Source organism: Opisthorchis viverrini (assembly GCF_000715545.1).
Source record: "Opisthorchis viverrini unplaced genomic scaffold opera_v5_21, whole genome shotgun sequence".
Lineage (NCBI taxonomy): Eukaryota > Metazoa > Platyhelminthes > Trematoda > Opisthorchiida > Opisthorchiidae > Opisthorchis > Opisthorchis viverrini.
In genome coordinates, this window is record NW_008751677.1 from 159,313 (window position 1) to 185,673 (window position 26,361).

General features: G+C 44.2%; 1 protein-coding gene across 1 annotated transcript; it reads left to right on the plus strand.

The window, feature by feature from the left end:
* Positions 1–10,577: 10,577 nt before the first annotated feature.
* T265_01861 (hypothetical protein) lies at positions 10,578–25,995 on the plus strand (the record flags this gene model as incomplete). Its single annotated transcript, XM_009165987.1, has 5 exons — positions 10,578–10,617; positions 14,468–14,644; positions 17,916–18,155; positions 24,122–24,196; positions 25,724–25,995. The coding sequence occupies 5 exons, from the start codon at positions 10,578–10,580 to the stop codon at positions 25,993–25,995; spliced, it is 804 nt and encodes a 267-aa protein (XP_009164251.1).
* Between the last annotated feature and the right edge of the window lie 366 nt (positions 25,996–26,361).

Genomic DNA, 26,361 nt, shown 5'->3' on the forward strand with positions numbered 1-26,361 from the left:
TGCAGATTAGAGTTTTGCTTCCTTGTTCAATGGTCTGTTGACATTTCCTAATAACTAACTCCGCAGCGAAGGCCTTCTTCCTTTCATTGGTAGCGTAAGGAGATTTGGGATTGTTGTGGCGCTTTCACCCCGTAAGCGAAGCCAGTCTATGCTGAAAAGCCGAGAAGTGCTGTACAGCTGTTTCATTCTCATTGGAAGTCATCAGCAGTGCGAATCTCCCGAAACTCCGGAAAGTCTCAAACCGGCTACCTCCTGGCTAATAGCTTGAAAACTAAACCATTGGGCCATGAGCAGCCGATCGGCAGTGTGATTAAGTCGCACTTAGACAGGATATAGCGCCGCTCAACCTTCAATCATTGCACCCACCTCACGCGGTCACACGTGTTGACTGGCTCCTCGAGCAACGACTTCTCAGAGGAAGTTCCACTAATCGGGTCAAGTTTATTCTTCTACTGAGCTATTTTTAGATTGTTGGTAATGTGAGGATATTTGAGACTTTTGTGGAGATTTCGTGCTGTAAGTGAAGCCAATCTATGCTGAAAAGCCGAGAACCATTGTACAGTTGTTTCATCCTTGTTGGGAATCATCAGCATCACACCACTACAATACCCATTTTTGCTAAAGCCAATAACATCGGACTTTTAGACACATTAATTCCACCGGAGTGTAAGAATACACAAGTTACATGCGTACCCACCAATGACACGTACAAAGAACAGTTTGCACGTGGTTGTATGGCGAGGACGGCCAGGATAACCAAAGTACCCCAGCGACCTTCACGCTTTAGTGTTACTCATACCGCTGAGGAGACTTCCTTACTATCGTGTCACCGAGTGCCTCTCAAGGCAACTGTAATTTTGTTAGCAAACGAGTATGGCCATACACGAAAGCTGATATTTGCTTATTGCATCAAATCTCAAGAACTCTGCGTGGCTGAGTCAGCTGTTTCCCCAACAGTTCAATGAACTTTAGCAGTACTTTTGGTTCTCTTAACCACCGGTTGCTCAGGAACCTAATGAGGATCGATCGGTATGTGGTGTACTCCCGGGGATCGCCCTACCACCTCAACTTCGGCGCGATATCTCAAATACTGTAACAAGAAACGCTGACGATATACCTACTTCCAAGGTCCGTTCTCTGACCACTGATTCTGACTTGTCCCAGCGGGGTACCCAGGTCAGCTGGCCCTGTTCACCAGTCTGAACGGAAACAGATGCGTCAGGCCCTGTTCACCAGTCTGAACGGAAACAGCAGTATGTTTTCATTTTGATCCCAACGACTCACAATCACTGCTGTTGCCAACAGTAAACGACTGTCTTTTGGCCTAAATACCTTGGAGTTAAGCTATTGTCTGATCATGTGGGGAACTAAACATTGGTGACTAGGCTTGTGTGCTAACTCTTCCCGTGCCTCGTATTCTTGCTACTTTCATACCCATGACAGTTTGCCGCTCACCGGCAGTCTTTTGTGCATGGCGAAAATTCGACTTTTTGACGAAACACATTGTCCACAATGCTGCTGAAGAACTTTCGATAGCTCATGACAAGTTTTGTCCTACTTCGGGCTTGTCACAGTGGCGTATCCCCTAGTTTCTACCACCCCCACGATCATCACACTGTACGCAACTGGCGTACTACAGTCACCTTCAAGAAGCATGAAAACGGAGAGTTTTCAGTCATCTTATAGGTAGCGTGTTTCATCTTCAAGAACATGTGCTATGATGTCTCAAACATTGTGCCAACTGAAACTTTGTGCAGCACAGTGAGTTAAAAACCATCGTATCATAAACAAGAGATTGAGCTGGGATTCAGTTCAGACTCAGTCAATTTCAAGTTAGTTCACAACTTACTGTAGCTCGTGAAATGTTGACCTTTTGTACTGAATAGCTGTGCTAGAGTGTGATCCTCCTTCCGTAAGATATCTTCTCAATTGTTCATTGAAAGCCGGATAGTGGACCTACCAAATCTGTTCACGGTACTTTTCTACTTCCCTCTCCCTAGAGCTATCTTCCCAAAAGCCTTTTGGAGAGCATTGATCGTGACAAACCCCTAGAGCTATCTTCCCAAAAGCCTTTTGAAGAGCATTGATCTGTCGTGACAAACCCATCCATTTGCAACTCAATTTGGTTTTCACGGGAGACTCAAATAATCTCTCATTTATGATTTTCTTCAACCGAATGTGCTGCACAGAGGCCGTCTCATGTTTTCGGCAACCTTGTGAGTAGTTTCCTTTGTGAAGAGCATTGACCTATCGTTTCAGAGAGAATTGGTAAATAATCGGTGGGTTTATTGCTGGGCAACGTTTCGCTTTTGATACAAAAGCTACGAGACCTACGGGATTCCCCGGAGTTTCGTGAGATGCGCAGTGCTGATTGTTCCCTGTAAGGATGAAACAGCTGTACAGTGTTTCTCGGCTTTTCAACTCAGATTGGCATCACTTACAAGATGAAACCTCCACAAAATTCCTAAATCTCCTCACGCTACTAACGATCTATAAGTAGCTCATNAAATCTCCTCACACTACTAACGATCTATAAGTAGCTCATTGGAAGAATAAACTTGACCCGATGAGTGAAACTTCTATCTGAGAAGTCGTGCTCGAGGAGCCAATCAACACGTGTGCCGTGAGTGAAGGATGAGGGGCGCTATATCCTGTCTAAGTGCGAATTAATCACATTGCTAATCAGCCGCTCGTGGCCCAGTGGTTACGTCGTTACACTTTATTTTGTACACACAGTACTAATTCCTATCAAGCAGAGGGTGATCCTTCAAATGAACTATTACTGAGCGTAAAGTCTTGTCCTTCTGGAATGCTACCCTAATGTTGGCCGCATTCAACACCCTCCTACTAACTTCAAATGTCCCCGTTTTGTATGGAATTGCTGCTGTTCCCACCCACTCTTTGCTGGGTCTTGGTGTTGGGACCAATGCCCGTCTTTGTTGCCACTTATCTAATTCCAGTGAGTATACGCTCTCTTGAAGTTGTGCCCTTACTCTATCGAACATCGCTGAAACTATACCAGCATATACTGCATTTGTTTATCCTGAGGACTCGTTCAAGACTGCACCACAATCTGTTGATTTCCGGTAGACAGTCGTTTTTAATTTCCCACCACTCTTTTGTGTCATGCAGTCAAGAAAGGGTAGTGCACCCGATGTGGACTCTAGCTCAATGCTAAGTCTAATGTGATAGTCCAAAGCGTTGAGATGCTGAAAGTATTCGTTAGCCTCATTACGCTTCACCACAACAAACGTATCACCTATGCAACACCAAAAAACTCTCGGTGAGCACTCGAATCCCTCTGAAGCTATCTGATCAATGCCTTCCCTGTAGGTATTGGCCAAAAAGGAGATATTGGAGATCCCATCGCTAGACCTTGTTCTTGAGAGTATATAACTGATTCAGTAACAAAGTGGTTAAAACGTACTTCTATGCGTTCAACTATCTCGTCCACGGAGAGTTGCGTTCGTTCATGGTGTGTGTGCTACTTGCCAGTAACAGACTTCTCGCTATTTCCAGTTGGTTGAAGAGCACTGCCCTACTTCTGTCCAAAAGGATTTCCGCCTATAAAAACGTCATCGTCCCGTAGTTGGCTTGACTCAGGACAGACTTCTCGCTATTTCCAGTTGGTTGCAGAGCACTGGCCTACTTCTGTCCAAAAGGATTTCCCCCTATAAAAACGTCATCGTCCCGTATTTGGCTTGACTCAAGCTCCTAACGGGTTGATCTTTCGCACGCGAACTTCAGTTTTTAGGTTACTATTAGCTGCCAAGACCTCTGGACCGGTATGCCTGTAGAGGTCACTCATCAGATCACGCGTCACAAACACTCAAACCACGTGACAATTTCTGTCCCACTTGCAACCTTAGCCTGCAACTTGTACACTACAACTTCCCATCCATTTTTGTTTGCGCGGCTAGCACTTGCGTAACGCGCCACGCTTATGAACTTCAACACATCAAGTCAGGTTGTATTCACGTTCGTGCAAGCATCAAACGCGAAGGGACACCCCTCTCTTCACAGAGCACACAATAAATAGGCATAAAACTACGCTTAACTCACACACTCGCACGCACAGGACGGGAAGTCAGCAGAGCTCCGCAAGTCTCCACGGACAACTACGGAACACGTGTAGCAGCTATACTGCAGAGAAGAGACGTCCCGCGTCCGGAACTTTTCTCAGGAACTCTCAACAAGTGTCCTCAAACCATAAGTTACTTTTTGGCCTATTCCACTTTTCGCATTGTATCTACTTTTATCAAGTACACCTAACTATTGTATTCATCACATTCTAGTAAGACAGACATTTACTAGTGCTTGTTACCTTCTGATAAAACAACTTAATTACGTCACAACTAGAGCACTAACAACACGACCACGTCCCAATTTTGTAACCATTTATATCTATCCGTAAGCATTGGTATATTTCTTCGTTGAAAAAAAACCGGCTAATATTCTGCTATTCTGACGGAGGCCTGGCTTGCCTCGCGCCCTTGTGCTACACCACCTCTCAAGGACCTTTTACCGAACTATTTCGATCTACTTACTGCTAGTTTGACTCAGTAGTCAACAAACTTTTGAAGGGAAATGCTTAATAAGAAAGCCAACGATAAAAGGTGAAAATCTGCGCGAAAAAGCATGGATGTTTCGAGCCTGAATTGATGCAAATTCTTACATGGGGCTGGATATCATGGACTCGACCAAATCTGCAGTCAATGAAACTTCCCACCGCAGAATTTCGAACTTTCTGCATAACGATGATCACTCAGAACATCACCTGAAGGCAGTCCTCCAGCTTAGCGTGATTTACAGCTGTGACAGCTTTGAGTCGCAAAAACATCAACCGTGTAACCATACAGCTCCATTCTTAGTCTATTCACCGTCACACACTACTGTTGAAAAGAGAAAGGACGCTGATTTTGGACACTTGCATCACCATATTAAGCAGAATTCACCACACTACTCGTGTGCTGTTAGTAGTGAACTTTTCATACAGGTTGCAATGGAAATACTTTTGAAAGCCTTGGCCAATGTTTCCTATCATAAACGAGAGATTCAATTGAGTCTCCCGTGAAAACCAAATTGATTTGCAGATGAGTGTACTTCTCGAAAACAGTGCAATTTGGGTTCAAGTAGATCATAAGGTTGACGGGAACTCGGGGACTGCGCCTACCTGATGAGCCCCAAGAAGGGCGAAACCAGTCGTGGGCTGTCAGAGTTTTCAGCAACCTTGTGAGTAGTTTCCTTTATGAAAAAGTTTCCTATACCCGTTTGCCCGTTGGAATTATCATTGAATTACGAATTGACGAATGAAGAGATACTCCTCGGGACGGACGTGAACCGGCGACTTGCCGTACAGAACCACTGAGTAAGTTTGCTCTCCTCCACTCTCATACACATGAATTTCACGGCTGATCTGCCACAACGCCGCCCAGTGGCTTGCTACTTTTTACACGACAGTCTCAGTAGTGGAGAACTTGTGTGACTTTCACGATGGACCAGATGTGATAACGGCCATTTTAAAAAAGAGCTCTGATATAAACTTTTGGGAAGTAGAAGAGATGGACTTGAACGGCCGACCCGCCCCTCGCTTTCTAGCATTCACTGAACTCATTGAATTACTCTATCTCTGGACCTTGCACGCCACCACGGTCCAGCGAAAAGTTTAGGGGGTTTTGGAGTGCCACATATACGGACCGGTCTTGTTTTAAATTACGTGGCCACTTTCAGGAAGACACGATTCAGAACTGGAGGCCACAGCATGACTTTAAGAGGGGGAGGGGGTTAAACCTCATTTCTCGTATTTTTCTCGTAAATCGACGCTTAACAGTCAAGCAGTAAGAACAAAACGAAGTTTTGAAACCCAAAATAAGCGACAGAACTCTCGTGCGTAAACCAAATTGCTACTGTTGCTCAGAATGCACCACACTTTCCAAAACTGAACTCCAAACTGAAAACACAAATACTCAAACCATTCTGCAGAGTTTTCAGTAGGTTTCCATATAAAATCCGTTTCATTTTACCTTGTCTTTACAATCCGGAGTTATCGTAAGCTATACGAAAAGTTGAACCAGACGTCAGGGGGTATTTTGCTGTCCACTGTTCAAGTGTTTGAACCAGGTTTTCTCCAGTCTGAACTGCCCTACTCATGAGACTATTATCCCCCGTTAAAATTTACCACGAGGTATTTCCTACCTGGATTCCGTAGCCGTAGCTCATTTTCATTTTGCTCGCCTTACGTGATAAAAATGTTCGACACCAACCTGGAACGGTCTTAGTATCAGGAAGTAACCCCAGAATGCTGAGAACCTACTGAGACCGTAAAACTCCACCAGAATCTCAATAGGGAAGCCGGTAGGCATCCAGGCCACTCAATCATTCAACCGATTTAGCAAAAGCCAATGAGTGTTCAGGCACGACACAGACGCATGACCGAAATGTGATCAGCATTCAGGCATTTCACGGAAGCACGATTGATGTTGATGGGTGTTCACTAAACGCCTATCAGGCAACCTGGATCAATATCACAAAGTGCCCGTTAAATAGTGGGGGGCCGTTGCGACTTTTACAGTTGCACACACTCACTAGCTTGTTCGGAATGTGGCTGTTGTGTTCCCCTATGAGTGTTTTCCTGCACTAGGCACTGGAGTTGAGTCAGCACTAGATACAACACTTAGCTCCAAGATACTCCCATTAGTATGTAACAGCATACCGAATAGGTGGTTGCATCTACATATTCAGCATTGATTTCGTCTTCCTTCTTAATCTAGGGTTGGGCAACCTTTAAGTACCCCAACCCTCGTGCTTTCTTAGGATGGTATGGCAGCTAGGCACCGAAAGGGTGCCAGAGCTGAATGATTTTTTCCCTTCAAAATCAGAACCAGTCACCTTGTCTCGCATCATTCTGTCTCTAAACAGCGCTTCCAAAGTGTGTAAACGGTAGGACGCTCCTGAAAGACTGAGTCTGTAAGCCTGTCAGGTCGACCGTACCTGAATGATAGTTTCAGTTTTCTGTATAGGAACAGAATTTCAGTACATGGAACACTATGGTATGGTACGCAACGTACATTCACTGGCGAAAAGCGCAGAACTACCAGTGACTCAGTGGGCCATAGATTAGTACACTTTCTTTTCACAGCTTCAGAGACCGTAGAAGGTTCATCTGACCAGGCAGCTGAAACCTTCAAGCTCAGTTTTGCTTCTCTATCCAGTTGCTACCTAAGCTACAAATAAACTGAAAGGAAGGAACTTACCGATTCAATTGCGGTCCTGCTGTAGTTGGCAAGCGTTTTAAGGGTTGTTTTCGCGTAGCGTAAGCCGCCATCTTGGTCAGTCATCCACAGTGTTATTGAAAAAACATATTGCCAGGGGGTGACTGCATGACGTACGCCATAGCATGAAATCATGTGAATGTCACGTGCGCGCGCAATCGCACAAACCCACGTGATTGTGCCAGTGTGGTGTGGGTAGTTCACTGTCTCGACAATGGGGTAGTTCGGACGGTCAGTGCAGGCCATTTTGGAGTCAGAGATACAGCATCGTACAGTGTGCGTTCGACTGTTTTAAACAAAAGCTGGAACTGCATAACACATAGGATTGGTGGGAAATTGAAAAATACGATCTGTCAGAAACCAGCAGACACAGGAACCGTCTTAAACTACTTATCAGCACACTAAAAGTCCGCGTACGCCAGTATTATCGTGGAGTCAGTGCGCTGTGCACGGAAGAGATCGGTTGAACGGCAGCTCAAATCGAGATTGCAAACAGACTTCAAGAAACAGGATACCCAGTGAGTTTGGTCAAGCGTGAACTAAGAAAGATATTGGCTTTGGTATCTAAACCCAGCAGTCGTTCCATATAAAGCAGGGACGTCGGAGGTTATTCGAAGATTTTTGAACTCGGTCAACATTCCGGTAGGTTTCCAGAAGGGAAAAACGCTACGCCCAGTTTTGATGCAATTGGAAGATCCCCTGCCGGTTGAAAGGACTAGGGACTATGTGTATAAAATTAACTGCAACGATTGCACTAGGGTTTATGTGGACAAACTGCCAGGGGATGGCACACCAGAATTGGTGAGCATAAAAGAAGAGTAAACAAACCACCAAGGAATGCAGAAGAATACGAAGCGCTGATCAAAGACTCAGCGATAGCGGTACATGTTTTAGACACGGGACATAGAATAGATCTGGATAATGTGGAAGTTTTATGACGGGGACTGCGATTCACACCACAGCCGTTGATAGCCGAGGCGGTGGAAGTTACGAAGCATCACAGCGTGAGTAGAATCGAGGGTGTGGAACTGGCGAGCGTATGGATAGCGGTCTTAGATAAGCCGAGCTGACACATGACTGTGTGTGGTTGTCAATCCACGTAGAATCACTATCAAAATCCGGGGGTGGGGTGGAAATTCCAACCCGACCAAAGGTCACAGCATCCATCTTACACAACTATCTTAGCACTAGCTCATCCACACAGACGGACAGAAGGTTCAAACGAAGTTCAAGAGGGATCATTGTAGTGGTCTGGCTACCCAATAAGTTAGTTTACCAGGAGTGTGTGGCAAAGAAATAAAAATAACTACGCTAGATTGGGTATACAAAAATAAAGAGATCAGATGGAACAGACTCACTAAAAATTGTTCTCTTTAAAATAGTTCGTCGTTGGCCCAGGTCAGCGAATAAACAATAATCCAATTATGTTGGTCCAGAGGTCTTCTTCTGAACAGTTCCCACATATAATAGATTCCGAAGATGTCTGAAATGTTTTGGTACCAGAGTTAGTACATGAGACTCGCGAATGACCGCTGCAAGCGCGAACGAAATCAGAAGAGAGAGTCGAAGCGCGTGACCACGCTTGTATTCTATGAAACTGTAACAGTGCGCGTTTTTTGTAGCTTTTCCTATTTAAACGAAAAACGATTATGCAATTGATGAAATACGTAGTGTTATAATGGAAGTAAAATAAAGGTACAATACGCCACATCATCAAGTGGACCGAACCAGAATAGCTAGACCCTAGGCTGAATCCATCGGCCCAACACTTGTTCACCCACCCAAACACACAAAAATCCATCGGCTGACAGCCAACAGTGATTTAACTTGACTTAAGTAAGTGGTTCACCTTCATCCTTAAATCTCGACCAACCTCGGTACCTAGTACATCAATAAATCCGCCGATTGTTGCCAAACTTTTCCGAAAGCTAGGAATAAGTCTAAACCCGTTTTGTTATGAAAAGTTATTAAATACTGCCTCCTAATAATTCCTGCCAGACAGCCTCTTTGAAAAACTGGAACAGTCAAAATGACTGCCAACGGACCAGTTCGTTGAAACGAAATTGGATCGATATCACTTGCTTCTCATTGATCCAGCGAATGACGAGTCTTTTTGCAATTTATGAAGTTACGATATTTCCACTGACAATTATGCTCCGCAAAACAATGTGGTCTATTCCCCTGCAGTAACGCTTTTCTGGGAGGCTTCCTTGAGGAAAACCGGTGTTCCGCCTATCCTGACGTCTTGTCCTCTAATTAGATGTAAGCGAATAGTCTGTCTGCAGAGAAGTCTGATTTGTAAGGTGAGTGCAATGAGTTTTATCTCCTTCAGCAAGAGAAACCACGAAAATGTCCTTCTTTAGAAAATCGCTAGCAACCGCTGAGTAATTTTTCAACAGTCAAATTAAATATCTTTGAAGTATGAATCCGTTAACTACAAGTCTGCTTTACGACACGGATAATTAGTTACAGGCAGAATCTGGATATCAGTGTATCCTGTCGTTCTGTCAAGTATAAGATACTGAAATCTGAAATTAGAAATAACATCTGAACTTAACCAGACCCGAATTTACTCAGAAACCATTGATTGAATAATCAAGAAGCACGCACTGGTGTGATGAGTCTGATAAATACTTGTGTTTTTCCATAACGAAAGGGTGAAAAATTATGTAACAGCAACCAGGTAAGCCTTGTGAACAATCCCTCAAGGTTTACACAGAGAATGTTCTGTCTTCTTCATTCCTTGCACACAAACCAGCTGACGTTCGGTACCCCTGTTGGCGACAGTGTTAAGAAAACTGGGACACATACCAATGATAGCAGAAGCTGAGATCCGTATCGATTGAGTTACTGTATGTTTCTAGTCAAACTGCCTTCACTCTCTCCTCGACCTATCACATTCCTTTGCATTCATCCAATGTCTAGTTAGGCGTTAGATGCAACCAGAGCGACCACTCAAAGGGTAAAACCCAGCTTGCGTTTGTTCATTCAACTCATATCATATACGAATGTCGTTCTTGGGTACTGTGACGGGACTTGTGCTTCTACGTGAGTCTCTTTTTGATTAGTGGTAGACACATTGCGGTTCTTCAGTGAGCTAGCTTCAAACTCCGTTATTTTGAATTCTAGATGGATGAATACTTCACAGCTTCTGTTCATACAACAGTCATCAGTATTACTGTTAGCTCAGCGCCAAACAAGTTCTGCCTGTTTCGATGTCTAGTTAGGCGTTAGATGCAACCAGAGCGACCACTCAAAGGGTAAAACCCAGCTTGCGCTTGTTCATTCAACTCATATCATATACGAATGTCGTTCTTGGGTACTGTGACGGGACTTGTGCTTCTACGTGAGTCTCTTTTTGATTAGTGGTAGACACATTGCGGTTCTTCAGTGAGCTAGCTTCAAACTCCGTTATTTTGAATTCTAGATGGATGAATACTTCACAGCTTCTGTTCATACAACAGTCATCAGTATTACTGTTAGCTCAGCGCCAAACAAGTTGTGCCTGTTTCGTCGAGAAACTAATGAGTTTGTAGACGTGTGTCCGATGTGGAACGCAAGAAACGGTGATACAGCCACGTTAACAGAGCTAGTGTTACCATACCTAAAGGTTAAACAGAATATTTGAGAGGTCAACTGTTTTAATGATGTAGATCACAAAGTACTATTTCGGCCATCTAAGACAACTTTAAATGAGCTGCCAGACCCCGTGTTGACAACAAGTATGCATGATATATGAGAATCAATTGGAACTGATTACATTTGTCTCGAAATTACCTGGGCTGAAACAGACAACTACAGGGTGCCCCATAATAGACGCGAAAAACAATATTCATGTTAAAACTTTAACACCAATTTAAACTTTATTATTTTTTATATAACCATACGTGCATTATGGAGGTTTGCTGTAAACGAACTGGTGTTTCATAATACGGTGCACGCTGGCGCGGGGAATGCCGGTCAACTGAGACACTTGAATTATTGACGAAGATGCCATGGTGCTCTGGGACTAAAGTTGCTCGACGGCATTCTGTACAACGGGCGTCCTTTCATCACTCAGAGACTTTCTTCCTTTGCCAGAAAAATCTAGTACAGATCCAGTGGACTCAAATTTCGCAATCAAGCGTGAAAGGATCTTCGGTGAGACCACGTTTGGTTTTGTAACCACGAAGTGCAGCGGTGACGCTTTCACCGAAGGAATAATAGAGTTTCACAATTTCAATGCGCGTACTGACATCCATCGTAGACAACAAAAATGGTAACACTTGCGTATAAAACCTTCTTTATGTAGCTAAAGCAAAAATTTCGTTGTCTTTTCTTTAACCTGATAAGTTCAATTGCTTAATTAAATTTTGCGTCTATTATGAGACACTCTGTACAAGCCTCCTCCTGAAAAATCAGTGGCTACTTCTTCGTTACACCCGAATAGCTACAGCTCTTGACGGTTAGTTCATTCTCCGAGGTTGGGAATCAGTTTGTCAACGTTTTGACACCAATGCAACGCACAAGGTAAATGAACAAGGCAGGCAAATGACAAAATGTCAAGCTTTTCAAAGAGACTGGACTCCAATACGTACTTCGTTGCGCTTTTGTCTCCTGTTATGTGAGAGCACAACCACATTTCTTAACCAGCTGCATCTGGTTGCGTACTCATCAAGCGAATTGTGGAGGGAACCCGTGAACTTTCGTTCCATTTCAGCTCACTTCACGAGCAGGACTAATATCTATTCGGTTCACGCATCATACATGTGCATAGTTTAATCGTCTGCCCTAGGCTTAGATGAATCCCTGGGGGAACGAACTACTCAACATAGGCATGATCATTTTTCGGCCGCGATTTCAGAGGTACTGCAAGCACATGGTGATACATAGTATGCTCTCGGGTGGTTGCGCGAAGGGTAAACTTGGCTTGAACATGTGTGGACCAGATGCATGGGTCGTGGTGCCAGAATTACGAAGGATGTTTGGTGTGAAGGCTGATTCGTTATGCTAAAAAGCTTTGAAGAATGGCAACACCCTTCAGGGAAAACCTGAGAGAGGCTCACTTGAATCTCAGCTGAATCTCAAAGTTGTGATATTCTCCGCTTAAGCCTGCAAGACAAAGGTCATGTCATTTTTCAGTTGGTACGATACTCGAGATATCCACGCATCTTTTCTGGAGGGAAAACTATTTATGATGCTGCTGAAAGATATTCGATATCCCAAGACCGGTTTCTCTTTTCTCCGAGGTCAAAATGTAAATGCAGTCCCTGATTTTCGTCAACCGTTACTGAAACAACTGGTGAGTAGCATGTCCATCCTAGAAGTTGTCTTGCAATACCTGGAGCATCGTACCAACCGAAATACGGGGCGACATTTGTGCGGCAGTTGAAGAATATCACAAGAGAGATTCAGTTGAGTATCTCATTAATATCAGCCTAGTTTGCGACCAACTGCTTGTTCCAGTAGAACTCGNAACCGAAATACGGGGCGACATCTGTGCGGCAGCTGAAGAATAGCACAAGAGAGATTCAGTTGAGTATCTCATTAATACCAGCCTAGTTTGCGACCAACTGCTTGTTCCAGTAGAACTCGGGCACTGTACCCACCCAAAACAGTGTGAAACCAGTAGTGGACTCTCGAGGCTTCTTCAGCAACCAAATGCGTAGTGTGTTTCGTTGACTTTGTTTCTAAAACATGAGTATGAAACCAACTGGTGGTCTATATTCGCTGTCTTCTAACAAGGGAAACCACTTTGGAAAAAATGTTTACACGTAGGTCTACAGTCCAATAAACTCTAGACACCCTGTTCATCCAATGTGACCTCTCTCTGTTTACTTGGTCTGTACTTTCTGCAGCAGACTTTCGAGGGATGAATGTTACTTCCCCCTTAAAACAGATGATAAAAATGAGATGAAATGAAAAGATATCTTGAGCGTAATGAACTAGAAGAACGGATACTTGGTACAATCAGTGTTATGCATCACATAAATTTCGATCATACTATAATTTTGTCATTATTGATCGTCACTAGACAGTGCGTGACCACAGGTTGTGGTCTCCGTGTTTGAAGGGGCGCTATGTCCGAACTGGCCGAACGCTTGAGTGTTCAAGCTATTAGCCGAGAGGTCGCGGGTTTCAGACACCTCGGATTTATTAGTGCCCTGTTGATGATGGCTATAACACAAATCAGAATGTGTATACACTAATAAAGGTTTTTAGTATATTTGATAATGGTGAGATGCCACAGGTATAAAAATAAATACAATGCAAAATGGGAGCAAGTCAAAAGAGGAAATTATCGTCTGTGAGAGTTCCTTGGTGAACGTGTTTTCTCCTCAGTATGATCGCTACACATGTTCCATAATTGTCCGTGGACTTGTGGAGAGTGGTTGACCTCCTAATCCCTGCGTGCGCGCGCGAGTCTTTGTGTGCTGACTGCTTTCGGTTTCCCTATATGTAGGGCCGTTTGCGTGTACGTGGGACGCGTCAGCACGTGAGCTGTTGTTACGCTCACTAGACGGTACAGACAATCGATTTCCGATGAGTCACCATAATGTGACGTGATTTGTGAGTATGAAAAAAGACGAGTGAGCAACTGGGAGCTGAACAGTCAAGTATGTGGGTGACCGGGTAGATACAGATTTCCGTGAGGTTCTCATTGTTGATGATTCCCAATAAGGATGAGTCCACGGCACAGCGCTTTTTCGGTTTTACTGAAAGAACGAAGTGTCATTTGAAAATTACCAGCCCACCTCTTACTGCCGTCAGCTTGTCATACCCTTCTCATTCCGGTTCTTGGTAAATGGCCTAAGTAAAAGGATCGATCAGTGGCAGTGTCTTCTGGAGATTCAGCCCTTCAGAGAGGGATTTAACTGGTCAGTAAGATAGCAGAGGACCTATCAAGAGTAGTTTAGACTTGCAAGAAAGTTGTCTAAAAGAAGAAACTCGCTTGGTGTGCAGAAATATGGTAGCTAGTGATTTCATCGCAGGCAGTTTTACTAAATGTGGTGTGCTGACCCTTCTGAAAGATGTCTTCCAACACCAAATGGTTCATTTCTTCCTCGGAAGAATTGTTCACCCGCAAAACGCAAACGATATTCCAAAGTTCCTTTATTGTGCTTTCTGGAGATAACTATGCTATTGGTTTTTCCTGTGTACTGCTTGTTGAGAGTTTACGTTTCCAATCCGTATCTGCTTCCCATTACACTTCTCAGTTTTCGTCGCGACTGCTATCGACAACCCATCGAGGCTTCCGGAAGGAATACTAGCTGAAAGATCTAGTGAAGAAAGTGTCCGAAAATGGTACTTTATTGGCGGATCTGTGCCCGGTATCGTGGAGAAATCACCCGAGGATATTTGCAAAGAACCTTCGACAATGCCCGATTTAATTCGTACGTTTGATTGACTGCCTTATTCGAACAAACGTTTGATGTTTGCAAAAGGCACAAATAACAAATGACAATTTATAGCAGTATTGATTTAGGTGAAGTAGAGCACGATACGGTGACCTGAATACAAGTTTCTGAATCTTGAATATGGCATACCTCCTTGAACATAGGGACTGGGTAGCGATCGGTACCAACGTTTCTTTGTTACCGCGAAAAAAACGTACGCAACTACTACTGAAAGGAAGAAGGCCTTCACCGCGGAGTTATCTATTAGGAAATGCCAACTGACTATTAGACAGAGAAGCAAAACTCTCATTTGCATCTTATTTACAAAAACTGGACATCCATCCTCTCCTGAACGCGTCTTCTTGAATTTTCCTGGATATTCATTGACTCCAATCATTCATTGCTCAAATCTAAGCAAATGTTACAAAGCGACTCCACAAATTCCCCTTTTCAAGAGAAGCAAAGCGAAATTTCAAGAACAACATATACTACTCGCATGCCTCCCCATTAGTAGTCTCACCGTTACACTACAACACAAACCCATATGAAGGCCGTACCATTACGGTGACCTATTTTTCCATTCTCTCGTAATTATTTATACTTGGAACAGTTTGAAACACTGTACAAAGACTGTACACCCCTCTGCCAGCATCCTCTGATGCATACATTTGTCAGTAGCAGTAGTATCAGTAGTAGTATCTATCTGTTTTTATGCATATTTGCCGATTTTTCGCCCCTCTCCCTTCGCACAGCACCCAAATCGGTTATGTTATATAGAATCGTACTTTCACAGTAAAAGTCGGATAGCCTTGCGTTTGCTGCCAAAATATCCATCTTCTGCTCGTGAGTTGATGAGTCTAGCCACAAATTCCCGGGGATTCTCATAGAAGTGAGACAGCTTGTGCTGACCTACCCACCTGACTGACAGTGGTATGCCATTCGACATGCAGGCCAGTCGGGGCCCCACCCCTGTGGCAAGCATACGTACGTTAACAACCGTATGCAGTATCGATGCTCATGTTTCATCAGGAACGCCGCAAGTGCTGCATATGTACTCAGTGCTGCGTGCGGTTTTGTCTGAATGGTATTAGGGGCTCACCAAAGCATAACAAGGAGTGTTAAAGTTTCGCCCTTCTTAGGACTCATCATGTAGGCGCAGCCCCCGAGTTTCCGTCAACCTTATGTCCTACTTGAACCCAAATTGGACTTTTTTTCGAGAAATACACTCATTTGCAAATTGATTTGGTTTCCTTTATGAAAATATACTGCGATATGTCGAATATCGTGCCAACTGAATCATGAGGCGGCCTGTGTGCAGCACATTCAGTTATAGAATATCCTAAACGAGAGAATCAGTTGAGTCTCTCGTGAAAACCAAATTGATTTGGAAATGAGTGTATTTCTCGAAAACCGTCCGATTTGGATCCTAGTAAAACATAAGGTTGACGGCAACTCCGGAATGCGCCTACCTGATGAGCCCCAAGAAGGGCGAAACCATCCGTGGGATGTCGAAGAGTTTTCAGCAACTTTGTGAGTAGTTTCCCTTATTAAGGAATGATAAAGTTGTGTAATTTGACGATACCTGATCCACACAATACATATGTTGCTTCACACGTCACCTGGCACGAATAATATTGTGAATCGTAAGTTCACAGCTGTTTGCAAGTAAACTCTTGTTTTGTGGCTTTGTTTGTTCTCGTGGTCCAAGTTGTTTGTACAGATCGATTTTTTTAAAAAAAGATGAAGTCATCCGTATTTTTACTTGACGAAAAGTAACAGGACATGGCGACTCAAGCTGAAGACTTAAGCTCGTAGACTAAGTCACCAAGCGTTCATTGCAGTGAAGCAAATTCATTGCGTCCATCGCGATCGACCTTAGTCGCTGCTGAAGTTGTTTCTCACTTAGAAAGACTTTCTAAAGAAATCGGTAGGATATTTGGTCGGGCTTGGGTGAGGATTGAACTTCATTTCATCAGTCAGCACAAACAAGAGATGCATGATACTCGAATTTCGGCCTCTTTGGGACTTATCAGTAGTGCATACATACCCTTGATCCTGTCAGTATCTGAAATCCGAACATCTGACATGCATGTCATGTGAATTACCTACTCACCATAAAATAGAGTTGAAGGTACATCGGGCTACGACCTTATAAGTGCAGACAAGATAGAAATTTTAACCTGAAAACACTTTACACAAAGTTTTAAATCATAACTCCTGTAATGACTGTGAAGAAACACTGTATTCACCTTCATTCAATGAATGACTTCACTCAAACCGTGGTATGAGTATTTCTATCACCTACGAGTGGGATAGCAACAGTCTGTGGCCAGCAATCCTCACTGTTAATCTTGGTTACCAACCCGTTCCTTCATTCACGAATAGAATACATCAAACTGATGATCGGTTTCAAGCGTACCATATTGGACACTGCAACTCTGGTCTCTCCGTTAGTTTAGCTCCGCTGAATTGCTGTTTTTCAGAGACGTACGCCCTGGGACGCCAAACTTAGTACGCTGAATACATAAATTCAATTCATGAACAGGCGGGGGTTCACACACCTAAACGAGATCTAATTTCCCGAGATCTCTCTCATTGGTCGTCCCTGGCTTGGTGCCAGGGCTCCCGACGACCTATTCGGGAGTGCACCATACAAAACCATCTATAGTCTGGAATCAGAATGAGTCTTTCAAGCTGGGTGACTCCCATAAAAGAGCTAACGGGGAAATTGCTCTTTTCTGAGAACAGAGTGGCCTGCTCTGGAGAAGTTAACACACTAAGTCAGGATTAGTGACTCTTCCAGAAAATAGACCCTGTCTGGGGAGCAAAATATAAGGCTTTCTAAATTTCGAGCGCACTTTACGCCCAAGTTTAGTTAACTGAAGTCGTTGGTGACAGCTCAGAACCATCACTTTTATGAAACAGTGGTCGGAAACACCATGCTTTAAACTAAGAATCAAGTACAATTTGGTTTATAAACACTGGTTCTCTTTCGGTTTCCTTCACATATTTTCCCACAGACAATTAACCTCGGCATTACTTTGAATTCGAATCATGCTATTTTTGAACTAATCGGAATGATCGCATTAGGATAGGGTGAGAACGGTTAGGATTCAATTATTTCATTCATTCATTCATTCATTCATTCATTCATTCATTCATTCATTCATTCATTCATTCATTCATTCATTCATTCATTCATTCATTCATTCATTCATTCATTCATTCATTCATTCATTCATTTATTTATTTACCCCACTGATTCCAGTACTTCCTAAACAGCCGGAACTATCTCGATCTGCCAGTGACGTTTCCGTGGATTGGACCCATAGCTGGCCATGCGGGGCATCTGTGTACAATATACAGTGGGACGATCATCGTGGAAATGTTAACTATGAAACGATTGATGGAAATACTACTCGTTTCACATTAGCAAACATTTCCGGTTGTGTGATTTTGGACGTTTGCGTGAACGCCTTGTTTGCCGATGGAGTTGATGGAAAAGTGTGTAAGCTGAATTGGAAAACTGAAAAGGGTGAGCAGACATTTTACACTATTTGGTCATATGATATTTTTCACAAAAGAACGACGACAGAAGTGTTGAAAATAGTGGACACGGTTGTCCATTGTACTCAAGAGGTGAGATTATAATGTCTTATTCGACGACGTTGGCTTTGAGCCGTCCAGAATAACCGTTCTTCTAAAACACCCTTTCGGGGTTTACTTGCCGTGCTCAAGCCTAGACGGAAGCAGTCAAGATGTTGAAATTGGGTTCGAACCGCGGAACTTCCACTAAGTAATTACCCACTATCAGGAAGGTCAGCTTCCTGAAAGCAGCCACTGAATGTCCGAAAACTACCGAGACTCTCAGCTCCGCTGGATGTTGACCAGACAGATAACACCGCTTCAACATGCAGCGCTTCACAGCCCTGTATCAGAGCCAGACCGTGTGCGTCAGCATTGGACTAAGTTCAAACATTATCCTTCCAATAAATAGTTTGAGAACGTTGTACTTTTCGCACTAGCACGCACTCACGTTCTCGCACTCGCTTGTTCGGAATATAGCGGTTGTGTTCTCTTCTGAGTCTTTTTTCAGCAACTAGGCACTGGAGCGGGTCAGCTGCAGAAACCACAGATTGACGAATCGGCAGATATAACACCCACCCTAACCATCGAGCTACCGCGTCCCCAAGTGTTTGAGATGACCGACACCGTGAGACACGCAGTCGGGCGAAAGCTACGCGAGGTGGACCGTCAAGGGTGGAAAAGTGAGCAAACCAAACCGCGAAAGCCACTGACGATAAGCTGCCTGAGTAACCTATGTCACAGTTGTCTATTTGGTATCGAAACCTGGGATACGTTCCACAAAACTGCTAGTAACACAACAATGCAGCTGGAGAGGAGTCAAGCGCGAAGCCGGCTCCCTTTCGGGATTATTCTGCCAAAGTCTACTGAGATGTTGACTTGAAAAGCAAGCCTACAGCCAACACAACAACAGAATCATAGTTGGATAAAACAACCGATCGTTCACTGACACTTTTGCCTGTTCGTTCATTTTTTGAGATGTAGATTACACCGACTATGCAGTATAGTAAGGGGGGGGGGGGTAGAATATTAAATGAGCCTAAATCGTGGGGCTGAATGGAAACGGGAGAGTTGGACGTAGTAAGCTTCTACTTAGCAGTCGGTTAGATTCGATTTACGGGTGAGATCGGTCTTAAACGAACATCTGACATTCAAGTTGGTAAAGAGGAAATCCACGTCAGCGGGGAACCTCGCTAGCACCTTTCCAACTGTGACAAAGTTCAGAAAATTCAAACAAGCGACGCTGACTTGGGCTTTTTCAGACTGAGTCGAACAGATCAATCAGTCAAGGGACCAACTTGTGGTAAGCGAAGTTCTTCATGTTCGAAAACATTTTCAATGTTTTGTCCGTTTTCTATACCTTAGAATTGAGTTCTGAATCGGCATTCTGTACCGACCAGCTCATTTATGAAGCACCAGTGGTCTCACTGCCCTGGTCCAGACAGAAACTAAACTGCTGTTATGCAATGAAAAAGGCAGAAACTATCAGTAAGGTTACATTCCTGAGAGCAACCACTGAATGCCCGGAACCTAGTGAGACTCTTAGCTCCGCTAGATGTTGACCAGATAGACAACACCCTCTCAATATGCAACGCTCCACAGCCTTGTATCAAACCTAGACAGCGAGAGTCAGCGTTGCTCAAGGTCGGACAACGCCCCCGCACTATGCAGCGCGTCGCAGCCTCGTATCAAAGCCAGACTGCGTGAGTCAGCATTGGACCATGTTAGACAGTATCCCCCCAATAAATAGCTTGAGACCGTTGTACATTCGCACTCGCACGCACTCACGCGCTCGCTTGTTCGGACTATGGCTGTTGCGTTCCCTTCTGTAAGTCATTTTTCTCCGGCATCAGGCACTAGAGCGGGTCAGCAGCAGATAGCACAGATTGGCGAACCAGCAGATATAACAGAAACCGACCACGGCACATTTGTGTTAGAATCACAATGGCCCATTTCAGATTGCCCCATTCCACCACTTAGGTCGTATGAAATCTCTTCTAAAAACAGCAAGAAACTGTATCGTATTCGCGCAGGTGTGTTGTCCAACTACCACAAAACCCGGACCACTGAGCGGAAATCGATACCGGACTGTCAGGTGCAAGAACTTCATTTATGTCATGCAAAGTCGGCTAAACAAAAGCCCATAACTGACTCCCAGCTCAGGGACCGTGACTGAGCCAAACTTCTGATACTACCCTAGTTTACAAGAAAAAACCCAGAGTAGTTGCAATGAATGAAGCAGTCAACCTATGTTTTGTGCCCAATTTTTCTCGTCATCTTGTGAGGTGCTATTCGTACGCGTTTACACAGGGGGCCGATGAGAAAATTTCATCGGTGGAAACACAGGCAACCGTTGGCAGTTTTTGTTTATCAGCTGTAAACCATGTCCTAAGACTAACGCTTCGGAGATATCCATGGCTAAACAAAGCAAGATTTCGTACATCCTCGGCCATTTCCGATCCGTAAAGCATAATGGGACATGCGGCCACAGTATCTACACACAACCTGACGTTGTGCCTGGGGTGTGGATGTCTGTGGTTGGTAAAAGCTGCCACGAAATTCTCGATTCGAGAAGTGATCTCGTCTCCAGCCAGCCACCGGGACTTATGCAAATGCTCAGCTGAGTAAATTTATCTACGAATCGATTGGACGGTCGACAAGCATAAGGTGTGTGTTTGATTCCATAGACTTGTAACGCCACTCTAGGTTTCTGCAGTTCCAAAGGGTCTGATCCAAGGTGGCGATATCATCAGTATCCTCGATGTTTGTGAGTATTTCAACCCCCAAAGTTTCAGAGACAAGCAGAGGAATTTCACGCAGCATGGTAATAGTAAAGTCGAAAAGGAAGGTGAGAGAGAGACCTTTTCTCACACCATTGGATGTGGAGGACTCAGGCGAAAACTTACTGTATCCTCATAAAGGGAACTACTCACAAGGTTGCTGAAAACACTTCGACAGCTCACGACCGGTTTCGTCTTTCTTGGTGCCCATCAGGTAGGCGCAGTCCCCGAGTTCCCGTCAACCTCATGTTCCACTTGAACCCAAATCGGAGTGTTTTCGAGAAATACACTCATTTGCAAGTCAATTTGGTTTTCACTAGAGACTCAACTGAATCTCTCGTTTATGATATTCTATGATATTGAAAGTAAGTAGGGGATCAACCATAACGAGAAGTGCGACTGGATTGACTTTAATCACCTGTTAAAACCAACCTAGCTTGCGGTTGAGTGCATTCCGCACACTGTGGTCTTCTGATAGGGAGTGAGATCTATGTAAACTCAGAAACTGCAAGTGCTTAATGAGCCCCACGAAGAGCAAAATGGGTAGTGCGTACCTGAGAAGGGTTGAATCAAGTCATAAGGTACCCGATTTCAAGTTCACTTTATCAAATAACTGGTGATTCATCCGATTGCATAATAAAATCTTTGATGGCGAATAGACACTCATTTGCAAACTAATTTGGTTTCCTGAAACCCAGCTGAATCACTCGGTTTTGATGTTTCTAGGCACTACTCATAAGGTTGCTGAGGAGTTTTCAGCAACTTTATGAGTAGTGCATTACAATAATCTTTGCTAGTTAGAAAGCAGTAGTGGTTGTCCTTGCTCTGTGGTTTTCGCCGGTAAAAAAACTTCAGGCCATCATTCGGTCCAGTCCTCATACACTTTTGACTCACATTGAGGCCAAATTACAAATTCGTGATCGACCGCTTTCATGATTAAAATCCTGGGGAGTCATCGGAATGAAGCGGCAGTGGTGTGCATAATATTATGTATATAGTGTTCAAGTCTGTAGAAGACATATGGCTTTGTGTCAGTGTGGAGGTGAATGAGAGAGGTGGAATCCTTATGCTTCTAGATCACCGAGCATACCAGAAGGAGTTCGAGACGTACATTTTTTGCAATAGATGGTTCACAGACTTTGTGCAACTCATTGACAACTTTGTGGAATTTAGGTAGCTCGAGTGCGTTGCTTTGTTGCTGGTCTGTTCACCGAGCTTGGCAGTTGGATTGAAAACGTTCCATCACCAATCGAAGTGATATCGTTAGTGCGGGTTTGAGTTGATCTCAGCTCAACCCAGATCAAATGACTTCTTCATAGCTAGTTCCATCATTTGCTGTCCCAACAACCAATGCGAACGTATATATTCCGGAAACATCGGGTTCCATGAGGAGGAACAGGAAATGGGGAACGATGAGGAAAATGAGTCGTGAATGCTTGAGTGAGTTGGGCTCGAACGACAACGGTTAGATCAGGAATCCACATGAAATCAGTGTTCGAACCCACATGTGTTTGAGAATGTTGGAAGGCTCTCTGAGGATTTGGAATAGGGGAAATTATAGGGAGAAGAGGCATACGTATTCTGTTCACTGACCTTTCAAGGGTAAGGTCCGATTTCGATCCACGACACTAGGTGCCTCCTTGCAGGTGACAATCAGAAATCCATCTAAACCTGCAGGACACTGTGTAACCTGCTCCCACGTGTACAATGAACCCAGCTAGGAACTCGACTATGGTCGGCTGTGGTGCCATCATCCTTAGTCAACTGTACGAAAAAGATTATTTTTCTGAATCTCAAGAAATATTGTGGAGGCTCTAATGAACAGCTACTTACCTCCAATTCGGCACGTTGCTTCTCCTGAATGCCTTCGCGTTTGCCTTAAACCACTGTGATGTGCTTGCGACACTCAACATGGGAATTAATGTCGTTTTTAACAAGCGAATCGTCTAGCAAGACGCGATGTTCTTTCGAGGCTGCGACTAAAACTTTGCTTAGCGAAGGAAGGGTGGAGACGAATTAGCAACACCAGGAAATCCTTCTGTTCATGGAGTTTTTATCACCTAACGAACGAACTCTTGTCCTGCTCTAATCGTCGCTGACTTAAAAACAAGATTTAGGAAATTCCACAGACGCGGACAACCAGTAAATTATCAACACACACATTATGGCGCCCCGCATCAACCACCAGAAATTCAATTCAACGGAATGCCGCCACAAAAGGCTGTACGATGAGACCTTCTAAGCAGCGATTCCTTGAGAACATTTTAATGAAACACATTGTCTTCAAGAGTATCTATTACGCTGGAAGAAGCTTTCACTTTGGGATGTGGGATAAATCAGGAATGCCCCGTTCGGTATGAACCAAAANACTTGGTTGGACTTTCTGAAGGAATATTCAAAAAATTGTCTCAGGGTCCGAAAAACGAGCAGAGAGGCGCACAAAATACGAATTCTGTTCGTTTCATGTACCAAAATGGAGTACAAAGAGGAAGAGGAGACAATGACAGGGTGTCTGGGATAAATGCGTCCGCCTGAAAGGCTAAGATACCCGACTAATCATCCGTGGAAGTTTGCCTCAATTTTTTGTGCAAAACACGTGATATAAAGTCCAAAGCAGAAACAAAAAAATCGTTCAGCTGTAGTACCCTTTCGGTGCCTAGCTGTCATGCCACACGAAGAAAGCACGAGGGCTGGGATAACGCCAGGTCGCCCAAGCCTAGACAGGGGAAGTCGAGTGGCAGAGGTCGGGTTCAAACCACGGACCTTCCAATCAGTAATTTCGCGCTCTAACCACTAGGGCCATCTCGCCTCCGGAAATCGGCTAACGAGGACGGCAAGAAAGTGATGCCACCAGTCTGAAAAACGCATAACCATGAGGTTTTATTCAAAGGCGAACACCTGACTTTGTAGATGGGATACCAGGGTTTTTGGTGGGTTCTGTTGAATCCGTCCCTAAAATAGGTCGCTTCTCCGACTCATTGTCCCTGAGTCCAATTACTTAAATGGTATTAGTTGGACGGAACTGAAAATAATTATTTCATACTCAGAGTCATTCCTTTGAGCCACCAGACATTTGTTTCTTACTCAATCTTATTTTAACCGTTTGTAGACATACAACGTCCGGAGGAAGCCTATTGTGGACAACTTCAAGATCGGTACGTTGCTCAGGACGCTGAGATACTAGGTAAGCTTAGATTTTTTTAATGTGCCCCGTACTCTACTGATCAACAGGACGTAACAGGTCACACTCACCTAGCGACCCAACCAGGTGGCCCGACTCCGGGCCATCTAGACTACGACAAATGCTCACATGAGTTACAGAAGTCCTTATTTCCTGAAGAGAACTTCATGCCGTTTTAGTTTTCAGCAACTGTTCTAAGAAACGACTGAGTGCAAAATGAGAGAACATCACAAAAGAACTGCCACTCAACTGGCGGCAGTACCTTGAAGCTGATGAACATTCTGGCATTTTGTCAACTTTCTTCCTCATGGTGTTCGCACAGCGTATCCCCTAGACGTTTCTGTAGATACACAAGATGTCTTTCTTTGAAAACAAAAGTGTGGTAAGAACAAAAAGTACGTATACAAATCAAGGGGGTTTTGTTGTGTGTATGTAAACACTCTCCACCTTCACATGGTTCTGTCTAAATACTGAAAAAACCGAATCCTTTGTTGGTGAAATTGTCAGTCTTCACACTGATTTTATCATGGGCTGAAATGCTCCATCAGGAGAACCAGCTCCGAATGTAACGGAACTACATAACAGCCAATGGAATAACCGTTTCTATCGTTGGGACAAATTTCATTGGCTGTTCTTAACTCGTCCTTGACAGATGAGTTGTAATCTTGGTATCACTTTTTTGACCCGCTAGTACGCGACAGTGATCAATAGAGCAGCTGGCTTGCACGTTCGTTGACTTTTTTCTGGTCTGGTCACGTGCACCAGGCGATCAACCGGCTATCCAAACCCGAGTAAACGGTAATAAGAAGGCATTAAGGGAATGCGGTCCTCCACCTATTCAAATATTCCCTCGTTTTCCGCCTGATTTTTCCACATGGTGCCACGCAGCTCAGCCACATACACTGTGCAATATAATAAATCCTTCAGCTGTAACACCCTTTCGGTGCCTAGCTGCTATGCTACCCGAAGGAAGCTCGAGGGCTGGGATAGTGCCAGATTACCCAAGCCTAGACAGGGGAAGCAGAGAAGCAGAGGTTGGGTTCGAACCACGGACCTTCGGATCAGTAAATTCGCGCTCTAGCCACTTCAGCCATCTCGCTCCCATACACTGTGTGTGGAAGCCATTTCGTGGATATGCGGTCAAACGGAAAAGCAATAGATTGCGGAACTATGGATGAATTTATCTTTTCCTGTCGTTTCAAACATTTATAGGATATGGCTCTTCTTTAGTTCAGCATTGGATTCTATCGGTCAATGTGTTTAGCCCCATGAAAAGTCAACTGACACTGGCATACCCAGATGAGACGCGGCGAACTGAGTGGCAGCATGTTTGTGGTAGTGCCTCACGAATTACTTGTGGCTGAGTATTGCCAAACAATTTATGCTTTACCACTGAATTCCGAGGTGACGTTTGCAATATCAACTGAATTGTACGAGGATACAAGCGAATAACTTGTAACCTCAGTGCACTTCCGTTGCGACAGAGTGCAAACTAATTCATTCATATGTTCACATCCAATTGTCTTTTAGTAGCAGAGGATAATTCCAATGTGCACGATCCGAAGGCTGAGAAGGTTCTCCGAATGGCTCAGACCTTGACGTGCCCGATACTCTACTATGTACTCACCTTCGGAGATCAAGAAAGCAAGTCGGAACTCGCGCTTCCCCGAGAACAGTGCAAAATGATACCTCAAATGGATGCGGACGAATATGCCGTACGCGTCACACTGGTCACCTCCAAGTCTCAGATGCGTAGTTCGCCTGAGATAAAATTGGAAGGTTCGTCACAGAAATCCGATTGATTTTTGGTTGTTTTTTCGTAATCATTATCGTCATTATCACCATCAACGTCACCGGTGTTGACAACAGCGGGAACGTCACCACCCTCACCGCAGCTACCGTCGACAACGGTAATGGCATTATTCTTGTTCGACGATGGTAGTGTGAGAGGATTTTGAGATTTTAATGGAATTTCCACTACACAAGTCGCTTGATGATGAAGAAGCAAGAATCACTGTACGGCTGTTTCATCCTGGTTGGAAGTTGTCAGCAGCGTGTTTTTCAAAAAGCTATAGGAGGGCTCTAAACCAGCCGCCCCGTCTAGAGGTTGGAGACGCCGTCGGTCGATCACGGGCGGCTGAATAGCATTGTGATTAACACCACACAGC